The following is a 12,236-nucleotide window of genomic DNA, read 5'->3' as shown; positions in this document are numbered from 1 at the left end:
TTCAAAGACTTCTGCAAAGGAAAGTTTGACATCCACCTGAATGCAGCCATACGGCTACAATCCTGTTCCAGGACGAAGTTTTCTTCAACTGCGAAGTTTCTGAGGAAGCTGGATAGCTTTCCTTTGTAGCCGTATGGCTGCATTCAGGTGGATGTCAAACTTTCCTTTGCAGAAACTTTCCCCTAACTCTGGTCAATTCAGAGACTTCCGTTTGACGCTGGAGTAGGCAAACGAATATAATTCTAACTGTACTACACGAGGGCGCGTGCTACACGAGGGCGCGTGCTGTACTATACGAGGGCGTGTACCAGAAGGCTTCTTTAGGCCGAAACGGGGGAGGATTGATTGATTGATTGTAGGGTTTAACGCGCCGACGCAACGCAGGCGATGAGGCGCGCCGTAGTGGAGGGCTCCGGATTAATTTTGACCACCTGTGGATCTTTAACGTGCGCCGAAATCTCGTACACACGAGCGTTTTTGCTTTTCGCCACCATCAGAAAAGCGGCCGCCGCGGCCGGGAATCGAACCCGCACGGGGGAGGAGGGGTGGGGCGAATGCCGCACCACGAAATGCATCAATGTCCCTGCCCCCGCCCCTCCCCCCCCCCCCCCCCCCTCCGTCAATATGTATCCCTTTTCGAAATTTGGCCGATATTTCTGCCAAATGGCGTGATGATCATGATGATGATGGAAGGCTCTTCTTTGTATATAGGCATCGGTTGTCAACAATAGACTTGCCTGTTTTATTAAAGTTGTTCGACCTACGCCTAACAGACTTTATTGACTTGCTTTCGCCCTATCCCCTCACCCCCTGTCCCAACGGTTCTAAATTTCTATCCGTCTCTCAGGCGCCTTTTGCGAGCGCCACGACATGGCAAAACGCTGATTCACGTGAAAAGTAGGACGTCGGGTCAAGCGAAAGAAATCTCTGGTTGCGCGCCCGCTGCGTCTAGCACAAACCAGATTGCCTTACTTCCTGCCTCTTTTGCCCTTGTCTTTTTCTTCCTCTCTCTTGTTTTCCGATTCTTTATCAGCGCCGCGCGATGAAACAAGAAAGGGTCCCTGGAAAGTCACATGCTGGGAAATCGGGAAGATGCACCCCATTCTATGCCCTCCCGCTCCCTTTGCTCTGACCAATATCTCTCCAGCAAAACGGGAGATAAGTGTAAAGTGGAGTCACATCTGATCCCATTGCGTGACTCATTGATATAACTCGTCTTGCTGTCTTCACAAAACCGGTTGTGCACTACTCCTCGGCGACCGTCAAATTCTCTGCAAGCCCGGAACGAGACGTGCAGAACTTCGAAATGCCAGATGAGGACGTGAAGGCCTTCCGCAGGCTCCTGCGTCGCATGGTTCGGCAGACCAGGGCTGCTGTGAGGGCGTCGAGGCGGCGATACAGACTCATAAGGAAGCGGACGCGTCGCCGCACTTCTACGCTGCCGTCCGTCCCCGAAGAATCGTTGCTCTTCGAAGAGAGCGCCGTCGCTAACCCTCAAGTACCACTTCTGGCCTGCTCCAGACATCCCCGGTGCGCCCAGGCCAGGACGTCGTCGGCTCGGCCTCTCCAACGCACCTTCACCATGTACGAAAGCTTCGATCTGCCAAGGGAAACGCGACGACGTGTGGTGTCTCCGACGCCGATTCTGCCCATAGTGCTGTGCCTGTTCATACTTGGCGTTCTCCTGATCATCGCAGCCGCCGTCACCGGTGAGATCACCCACCCGAACAGCGTTGTGGCTAGCCGTGGTATTGGACCCTTGGCGTTCATGGGTCTGCTCGTGCTTTTGACGGCCGTCATTATGTGCGTGATGCTTGTGACTGGACGCGCTCCGTCTGACACCGCTTTCGTGACCAACACTCGCAGTGAAACCAGTTATGTCTGACGCGAGGGCCCGACACGAATTCACCTCGCCTGATAGAAGGGTGTTCTCTTTAGTCGTTGCATCAATCTTCCTCATCCTTCGCGAAGCATGTGTGACTATGTGCAGAAATAAACGCCCGTTAATTTCGTACCCCTTACTGAGTATGTGTTCGCATGTCTTTCCTGAGGCTGACCGGACTTCTACGCAGCGCCGACTGTGTTGGCACTTGCGGTAAGATTATCCGTACGAAGCAAATGTGAACTGGTACAAATTGTGCGGTAATTTCTTTTGTAAGGGACCAACCAGCTCAATAGAAACATTTCTAACCGAAAGAATGTACTTTATCGCTTTTTTTTTGCCTGATAAGGTGAAATTATCGCTAAACGCGCATTTACCTTATGCAGCGGAGCATGATTTTACGAGACTCCGCCGCTCAATTTTTGAGCCAATATTTTTTTTTTCTCGGCACCGAATAGTCTGGGCGCATTTACAGGAGTTGCGATATCTTGCGGCGGTCAACGAGGATTTACTTTGTTACACGTGACGAAGTTACGGCATCCCCTGGAAAGTTTTCTTTGCTAGTAAGCTGGATGTCAGCTCATGCTGTGACAATGGCATAAACGCGGTCGGCCCATCCTGGAATATCGATGATGATTGAAATCTTTTATTCGGTATCTATCAACCGCTTTTCTAACCCTCGCTAGGAGGCGGTCAGTATCTCTTGGGACCTGGCTGCTGCCTGAGCTCAGACCTAGAAGCTTCCCCCAGATAATTCAAATGAGGCTATGGTGATCACCAGTGATTCAGAAGGTACTTAACAGCAGCAGCAAAGGCACGGGTGCAGCTGGGTCAATCGGGCTCTACTTTTAGGGCGGATGCAAGATCTTTCAGAGCGGCGGGGGGGGGGGGGGGGGGGGGGGGGGGACGTGTCAACTGTTGATAATAATGAAGATAGTGGTGTCCTTTACGCCCCATGGGCTCTTAAAAAAAAAAAAAACGCGCAGTTACGACGCCAGAAGCATAGGCTAAAATGGTTTTGTTTAAAGTACGTTTGTGGAACGGCATTGCTGAAAGCTGGGCGTCAGTGTCTAATAATGTATCGGTTGCAACAGTTTCGATAAACGCTTTCACTCTTTCCTTGGCGTCTGGAAGCACTGCCAAAGCTATATTTATAGCCAGCACGGAGCGGCACTGCGTGATTTGGTCGTCGCACCAGTTACGTTTTCCATTTCTGCTTTGTTTTTGTGGCTTTATTTTTAAAGTTGCTATCAAAAAGTGATCATTGCTGTAACTGAAAGAAAACCGCCCAACAGCCGCTACATGGCCTTCTAAGAACGTCAAGACCGGGAAAGAGAGCAATATCTTTTGAACGAGTTTACAAGTTATCTGATAAGCATAGAGCAGTAATTTTTGGCTAAGGTACTTTGCGACCCCTAATCAAAGTACAGTGCACGTCAGGCTTGTCTAGGGCAAGCGAGCGCGCGGCTTCCGAGCATGCTGGCGACATCTGCTGATAGCGGCTGGGTTGGAGATAGCTTGCCATTGCGCGTGCGTGAATCTCGGATAGGCTCGGGTCGGTCGTCTTATGCATGGGCCCCTCAAACTCAAAGACGCCACGCCCCGCGAGGGGCGCTTTTATTCTGCAGTGCCAATCGCAGGCGGTGACACGGGGTAAGCGCGTAAGTTGACGCGATGCGTCATCAGTGCAGCCGTTACTTAATCGCACAAAAGTTTCGACGGAAAGCGCTGCAATGCGTTCTTGTTGCGTGCTTCTCGTTCGCAAAAAGTTAGATTCAGAATATTAGTGCATGTCGTTTTGTAGTATTGCGTAACCGCCTGCTAGGTTATTGCACCGCGTCGAACGACGCGTCTATCTGGCCCGTCAACGCTCCCGGCTGCCACTGTGAAAGACAAGCGCCCCTCGAGGGTGGTGGTGTCTGCAAATTCGAGCGGCACATGCGAAACGACGATCGGCCTGACCCTGTACGAGATCGGCGCACGCGCATTTGCAAGCCTGACGCGCACTGTACTGGGTGTGTTGCATGACTACGTTCTGCAAGCATTTAGGATTTTAAAAAAAAATTTGAAGAAAGTGTTGCAGGGTCCTTTAAGAATCAACTTCATCATGTAAATGTTCCAGTGAACTAGCTTTGATATGCTGCTTACCAAACACTTTAATTAAAAAAAGCAAGGTGTGGATTATATAAAAATTCCCGGAGCGTCCTTAAGTCACCGCGAAATGTTGTAAATGTAATAAGCGGAAGTGCACCAACGTTCAGAGAGACACAGCCCCAAGCGAGGAACAGAGTCGCCCACTCACCAGAGATGCACGGATGAGGTCTGCAGCTCGGTGAAGGTCTGTCGCAGGATGAGCGCCCAGGCGTTGTACAGAACGCACCAGGTGAGGATCCAGAGCCAGACGAAGAGCGCGTTCTCGTCCGGGTTGATCACGCCCAGCAGCAAACGCTCGCAGTTGGGCTTGGAGAAGAAGCGCGGACGCGACTCGGCCCCCGGGGACGCCGCAGAGTCGCTGCCGGCCGTGCGGGGCTCGTTGATGTGCCGAGTCGAGAACCTGCCCAAATAAAAAGGGAAGGAAGGAAGGATGAGGAACAGGCAGCGACGCGCCTTCAAGGGGAAGAATCTGCTAGAGCCTTTGCGATGCGCCCCAGTTAGTGTGGTCCTTCTGAAAAAGAGGCCATGAAGACAAAATGCAAGCCTGCTTCCCAAAAAAGAGCGGTTTGTTGCGGTAACAACAATATAAATTTTATCGCTAACTTTGAAGAAGTAATCGAGATATAAAAGAAAACAGACGAAGCGCTGGCGACTTCCCAACCGCTTTCCCCCGATGCCTTTATGATGGCACCGAAACATGTTTGCGCAAGTGTCCCGCCGACATAAGAAAACGCCAAGATACATAACTGGGCAGTTGTAGTGTAGCCTGTGGTTGCGTTTGATCGTATTACTTGAATGCTAACAGGGGGATTCTAGAACATAACGCCCCCTAATTTGGTCGCAAAGCTCGAAAACGTCGCCCGATGTAAAATTCGAAGACACTCGCAGCGCAAAACTCTAAAGAGCATTCATTCATTCCTTCATTCATTCATTCATTCGCTATTTTTCATTTATTTACAGGTACCCTCAGGGCCAAAGCATTATAGAAAGGACAGGGCTCAGATAATCACAGTGTAAATCAAGCAGTCATGCAAAAAACAATTAGCTAAGAGCACAGTATAAATAAAACTAAGAAAATCTGTACACGGCCGGTCTGTGACTAAAAAGAGAAATCAACAATACTTCTGCACAACAGGTCAATCAGGGACAAGAGGCAACTTTTATTATTCATACATGGCTATCGGAGTGTTTCTTATTACTAAGAACGTATTATAACAATTGGACATTTATGAAAACTCATAAAACATTATTAGGTGTCGCAGGTTTTACAACAAATATTACAGGTTGGTTTCAAAGAAAGATATATTGATTGAATGAATGAATTATAGATTGTTTAGTACTAGCAAAGTTCAAAAGTGTTGAAGGACTCTGATACTAAATTTGCTACATGGGAGACATGTACAACTCATCAACATCAAGGAAGACCGCATATAAACCCCTTAGTAAAATTCCAGTTATACGACCTGCCACCGAAATATGTGTCCCTCCGTTCATTGACCATGTGCCCGCCGGCTAGCACCGCTTAGCATTGTCTTGGCAGCAAAACGACCCACGCTCACAAACGGGCTCGAGTGGTCTCAGTACGCAGCCACAGATTTTGTCACTCTTTATATCAGCCGGCCACCACTAGGGCTGATAATGTTGTTGGAATTGCGCTCAACCCCGTTTGATCCCAAATCCCGCTTTTCTGATGGAGGCGAAAAGCGAAAACGCCCGTGTGTACGAGATTTGGGCGCACGTTAAAGATCCCCGGGTGGTCAAAATTAATTCGGAGCCCCCCACTACGGCGCGCCACATCACCTGCGTTGCGTCGGCACGTTAAACCCTACAATCAATCAATCAATTGATCCCAAATCCTCATCGCCCCCTGCAACTCGTGAGCCAAATCTGGTTTGTTGCGTCGTTTCACAAGCCACTATCCCGGACTGGGAGAGAGAATCTGTGTTGAATAAGGGATGCATAAACAGCCAAGACACCCACGGCGTAGCAGAACAGATGATGATGATGATGATGATATTAATAATAATAATAATAGTTATGTAGCCTAATGAATGAAACATACCCATGCAGGGTATAGGTCAATCATCAGCGGTTGAAAAAAATTATCAAGCTAAAGGACACTGTATAAATGCAATTTAGAACGGCTGAAAAGCCTCTTGAATGTAAAATAAAGATAGAGAGGCAAGAAAAAATGGAAGAGTTGTATAAATAAAAATAAATTTCAATCGTTGCAAGATTAAATGAAACCAATTACAACGGAAACCGATTTGGTTTCGCCATCTCCGCAGAGATGAGAAAACATCCCGGCAGCAAAACCTCGTCTCGGGAGCCGGAATGAAAGAAGAGCCGGCATGGCTAAGGCAATCCCCGGACTTCAAAGCAGCACTTCAAAGCAGCACTTCAGCCTTGAAAATCATCGACAGGCCAATAGGTAATGGTCGACGGACTCACCTTAATTGCTGCATCTACACAGAGGTGATTGCGCCAGGCGAGATTTGTGAAGGTACTTAATTAATAGAGGTACACGGAAGCGAATGGTAGTTAAAATAACCTCGAGGTTTCGGTAAAGCCACCATTGAGATTCCCATGAAAATTTACACCGCTCGCATTGACTTGGAGGCGGGCAATGAAACAGGCTCGTGCTGGCCTTGAAGCTTTAGCATTCTACAATAAGTTGCCGCGATAATTTATTATATTTGTTCAATGAACTTGACGACGGGTCCAGACCACGCTGTCCTTGACAGTGAGTCAGCAGCTTCGTTTAGAGAATTCCTGCAAGTCAAGGAACACGAAGGAGGTGAATTGCGATCAGATAAGGCGGCAAGGGAGACTTAAGCGTTATTTTCAGGGGGGAATCATGAAGGTTCGAGCCGACGGTATTTTTTGGAAAATATAATGGAAGTAGATTGAAAGTAGACTGATCCCCTCAAAAAGAGGATAAACCCTATTTATCACGACGTGCGATAGAGAAAAGAAGCTTTGTACTGAGGTGCTTGTGGACAATACGACCTAGTCCACTAGTTCGCAAAAAGTGCACCTCTGCAACCGGTTAACCATAGCGTCTTAGGCTCGCAGGAAGGTATTTACAATAAGTATGCAAAATATGGTGAACTGCGGAGGGACCCGCGCTCTTAAATGAAGCATAGTACTAGGGTATGCGCCATAGCCAAAGGAACAGCAATAATAACACGCAGCGCTAAGCAGTGCCCTCCGAAGACGAAAAAGTTAAGCCCCGCGCGTATCTCGTGCTGTCGCGCTCATAGAGTTTTATACTAACATATACTAGAAAGTAATCTAGCGCCACTCTCTAGGGGAGCCGCGCTGCAGCGAGCATGCCGTCATGCACCGGGCAGGCACGTTCCCCTTTTCCTTGGCATGGTTCAAAAACAAGTTGAAATATTGGCTCTGGCTGCAAAAAAGCAACAACGTTACTGCAAAACATTCTTTCAATTTATTTTGCTGTCATAAAACAAAAGCTCCAGAAAGATGTATTTGTCAGTGGTTATTTAGAAGCTTCAAGCCCAATGAACAAGAAAAAAAATTGGCCGCGTAGCTGCTCCTTTCTTCGCAAATGGCTCCTTTCTTCACAAAGACGACAGTCTTTGTCAAAATTTGTCAACTAAATGTCTCCCTTCACTTTCCCGCTCACCTCTCATGTTGTTCGTCTTCCGTCGCGCTCTTCCATAAATAAACTCGCTAAAGGTTTGCTAAAGCCAATTTAAATTAACTGCGTTCCACTGCTCCAGGCCGGTTGCCTCGATGGTGCTTTAGTACGGTGGAGACGCCAGGGAATCGAGGCGCCCTACTTCAACGTTTATAGAACCACCTGCCCTCGTCCACGTGCTTTCCAAGAACGTGGAACCTATCTAGTGGAACCTTTCGTACTTGTTGTCGCTTGATTTCTTAAAATTCCGCCAGAAGCTATAGGGGCGCGGGTGACAGCAGGCGACAGTGTGAATTTTTTTTTTCTGCAGTAGATGTAGTATTTCCTTTCGGGAAAATCAAGCATCTATGAATTTTGTTATAAAGGAACACTGTAAATATCACTTGTGCATGAATTTTCTGTCTTATATTTGCGTAATGCCCTGTTCTTGTTCAACAATGTTGACAAGTATGAACCTGTAAACCGTACTTAGACGTTTAGATTTCGCTGTGAGTATATTTGTGAGTACTACTGCGCAGACTTCGTTTCACTTTGGCCGGGTGGCTGACTCAATTCACAGACAGACAGACCAAAATTTCTGGGTTTAAAGTTACCCTTTTTCATCGATTTCGGCTCCGAGACTAAATAGAAGCCATACGGCTAGATAAGCCAAGTAGACGAGGAACGTCGCTAGCTGCAATGGCGCCGTCCACGGTGGTTCGCGATTGCAGGGACAGATTTTCCTCTAGTATATATTAGTATTAAACTCTATGGTCGCGCTCCCGTGCAAATTGGTATTTTAATGTCCTCACGAATTTCAATAAGTTATTCAGCCGTGGCCAATCTCCCCTTTTGGGTACGTGTAAAAAATATTGAGGCCTCTCTCTCTCTCTCTCTCTCTCTCTCTCTCTCTCTCTCTCTCTCTCTCTCTCTCTCTCTCTCTCTCTCTCTCCATCATTACCATCATCATCATCACCGTCGTCGTCGTCGTCATCGTCGTCGTGTTCTGGCCACCCATCACATCACCGCGTCATCATATGCCCATGGAACAGGCCACAGCTCACGACGGCTGGCGGTCGGCTGCCCTACGCTGCCGTACGAGGCCCCTACTTGCAGCGCCACCCGTTGCAACGGAGTCGACGGCGTGGACAAGAGCAGCACTGAGCGGCCAGACGTATATTTTTTTAAGATACCCTGGTATCGAGGCGGCGATCCGGCATGCGTGGCAAGAACTCTGTGCGTGGCGTTCCTGGACCGCATCCTTTGGTCGACGCGCGCTGCTTGGGCTACGTACTCCCAGCGCTGGTCCGCTGGCCCCTTCCTATTCTCGGCGCCATCCGTACCTCTCGGCAGGCTGTCCTACGGCATCTACCTCATCCACTCGCTGCTCCTCCTCATCTGGTTCAGCACGTCCAAGGAACACGACCATATGGGAAGCCGTCGGAACGAAGCCGCGCACACACTACGATCTTCTTCTTATTCGCCACACGCTGCTGCTGATGTCCCGACGAGATGCCAGAGACATGGCGCTGGTGATGTGACGAAACGTGCTGCCATCTATGAAGGAGCAGCAACAACCACCCATCGCATCACCGCGTCGTCATCTGTTCATGGAACGGGTCGCAGCTCACGGCGGGTGGCGGTCGGCGGCCCTTCACTGCCGGTCGACAGGCCCAGTTGCAGCGCCGCCCGTTGCAACAGAGGCGACGGCGTGGACAACCGCCCCGGTGAGCAGCGGGGCGTGGGTTTCTTCGAGGACTTGCCATGTGATCGAGAACGTCTCTCCCCCAGGTGCGGCGGGAACATCGTGCGTGGCAGTTCTTGGAGCGCCTTCTCTGGTCCACGTGCGTCTCCTGGGCTATGTACGCATTTTCAACATACAGCGCCGATTCCGCTGGCCCCCCGCCTGCACTCGGCGCTGTTCGCACCACTCGGCAGACTGTACTGCGGCGCTTACCTGGTTCACTCGGTGTTCTTTCTCATCTGGTTCAGCGTGTCCAGGGAGCGCGGCTACTGGGGAAGCTGTCGGAACGAAACCACTCAGTCCCCGTTCTTCGCCCATTCGGCTGGTGGTGTTATAGTGAGAGGCCTGATACATCGCGTAGTGGATGCGATGCAACGTGATTGCGCACAGTAGTGCTGACATTTATTGTTTTCCGTCATAAGCTGTTTTCTTGCTGTTTAATATACCAGGAAGACTTGCGTCAGAAATACAATTACGTGATATTTCAACCACCATGTGATCTGTCGGGTTTCGGCTCGTTGATGTTCAAGTCGTGAGCTCCGTGCGCAGTGAATGGGATATCAAGCACGCAAATTTTGATACCAGTGTGTAGCCTCGGTAAAGGGCAAAGCAGAAGCGGAGTTGGTTTGCCTCATAAAATTTCGCTCGACAGTTTCCAGCTTCATTCGAGGTATTCATAACCCATTTTTCGCTCGTGCATGCTGACGCATTACTATGCCTTGTTTTGAGTGAGTCTCGTCTCCCTGAAACGAGCGCTTTCTAAGAGCATTTTTGCTTTTGGTTGCTATTTACCGCATTTCGATGTCTTTATGACATCGAGGTGCGGTCACTGTCCATAGGCGGAAATTGGTCTTATCGGCATGCTGGCTCTATGGAGGCAAGCTCGCATACCTTCTGGCCCCTGGGAACCGTGTGCACGTTCTCTAGAAAACCCTGCAAAGCCAGTCTGTGCGCGAGCCATGGCCAAAAAACCCAGAAACGCCGTCTTGAACGGGTGTCCCACAATTACGCGAAAGCAGGAAGCGATTTCGCTATGAGGAACTAACGATGCCAATACTTTGGCCGTACGATATTTATAAGACGGCTGCATAAATGGGTCTCTCATATCTATGTGCCAGTTAATGATTGACAAAAGATGTTTCCTCAAAAAGAAAAGGTATGCTGGTATTTAGCCCTATCTATAGGCGAAGTATATGTGCAGTATCTTTGTGCAGTGTCGCGACGTTGTCATCCCACCGCTGCCACCAGTTGTTGCGACCGGGTGGGCCGACCCGAGCCGAGCTCCGTCGCCTCCGATATACGTGTGGTAGCGTGGTGTAAAGCGAGCGGCCAGCCGCTGTTGCAGCCGTGAAGAAGTCCAGAAGCCGTAGGCTAACGTAACTGTTTCTTTCACAGCGGGAGGTGAGCCAAAGCCAAAGAACAAAGCCCCGACGGGCGAGGTAACAGTACAGAGCAGAGTGACAGCATTGATTCACTGCTCAAACAGGAATGATCTACAGCGCTTGGGCGGATCGTATTTATATCCAAAAGAGCAATGGTCAAAACAGCGTTCCCTCTAGAATGTGCACACGCTACGAACGTCACAGACACACACAACGCTTTTCCAGAGTTCGTGAGCAGTCGGTAGCATCGGTTCCCGTTGAGTCTGAGAGGGGAGAGAGGAGGACTCCGCTGCGATCGCGGGGTCTCTGTGTCCTTGAAGTGCGTTGGAACGTGCCTCGCCGGGCTGGCAACCGTCGAAGTTTGAAACGCGCCGAAAGTGAAGCGTCTGACCCAGGCTTTGTCGAGACGTGAAAAAATGAGTCACCGAGACGGAGGGGCGAGTTTGAAAGGCGCACGTAGTGGCTTCGTCACACAGCCGAGGAGTGATGAGACGAAGCCCAGCGACGGGCTAAGTCGTAACAGCAGTAAACTCTTCGTATTAAAATTGCAAGCTTGCATTTTTCAAGGATAAGTATGGCAATTATTTACAAGCTACTAATGGACACTTTGAAATTCATGGCTGCTAAAAACCCTCAAAATTTGCTCGTAACACGCACTGTCTGTTAGAATATTTGTAGTTTGCTTCCCTTGACAATTGTAACACAACTGTTTTACAGATATGCCTCATTTTTGGAAAATATAGTTTTTGCACTTTCCCTTGTTTTTAAACACCGGTTTGTTGCCTCAGCGATGGAATTTTTGTTTGCTTAGTTAATAAAATGCGCAATATCCTTGCTGTAGAAACCGCATTGAGGGAAACTAGTGGGCTATGTGGCGGAATAGAAAGTTAAACTCCGTAAGAAAGTTAAGGGGACGTCCATAAAAGCCCGTAGTTTGGCGCTAGCCAAATACCCCGCGCAGCTTCGATGGGCCGTCAAATCCTGGGTGCGATGTGCCTAGAGTTTTCCTTAATTATACCCCGATCAGTAATAAATTCCCACAGGATAGGCAGTCCATTATAATAACCCTGCCAAGAGAACCACTTCGAGGTCAACTAAAGGTGTGATCTTGAAGGTGGAAGCGCTCACAAAACATAGACGAAAGTAGAAAAAAACATAGAAGACACGGCGCTATGTTTTTTCTACTTTCATCCCTGTTTCAAGATGAACCTTCAAGATGAACCTTCAAGATGAACAGCTACCAACTAGCCCAATTGTCCGTTCTACTAAATGTATGATAGCTTTGGCTTAGAGAGAGAGAACAAAACATATTTAGTCGCAACCACACTTTCCGCTGCCACCCTGCAGTGGCTCGAGGTTGCAAAACCAGCGTTAAGGGCCAGACACATGTGCGGAGAGAGACGCGTTTCCGCATGCATTTTTTCCCGCTCC

The 12,236-nt window shown here is 49.1% G+C and overlaps 1 protein-coding gene across 1 annotated transcript in view; it reads right to left on the bottom strand.

Annotated features, from left to right (window-relative positions):
* The window catches only part of LOC144144862 (uncharacterized), a 665,482-nt gene that overhangs the window by 86,256 nt on the left and 566,990 nt on the right, over window positions 1–12,236 (bottom strand). The window contains exon 5 of the mRNA XM_077676352.1: window positions 4,185–4,436. Coding sequence (XP_077532478.1) covers window positions 4,185–4,436 — 252 coding nt within the window. The remainder of the gene's footprint in view (window positions 1–4,184; window positions 4,437–12,236) is intronic.

This window comes from Haemaphysalis longicornis, unplaced genomic scaffold (genome assembly GCF_048455015.1).
Source record: "Haemaphysalis longicornis isolate Haplotype H1 unplaced genomic scaffold, Haemaphysalis longicornis Haplotype H1 scaffold_7, whole genome shotgun sequence".
In the NCBI taxonomy this organism is placed as follows: domain Eukaryota; kingdom Metazoa; phylum Arthropoda; class Arachnida; order Ixodida; family Ixodidae; genus Haemaphysalis; species Haemaphysalis longicornis.
Note: the sequence above shows the minus strand (reverse complement) of the source record. Positions and strands in the feature narration are given on the sequence as shown.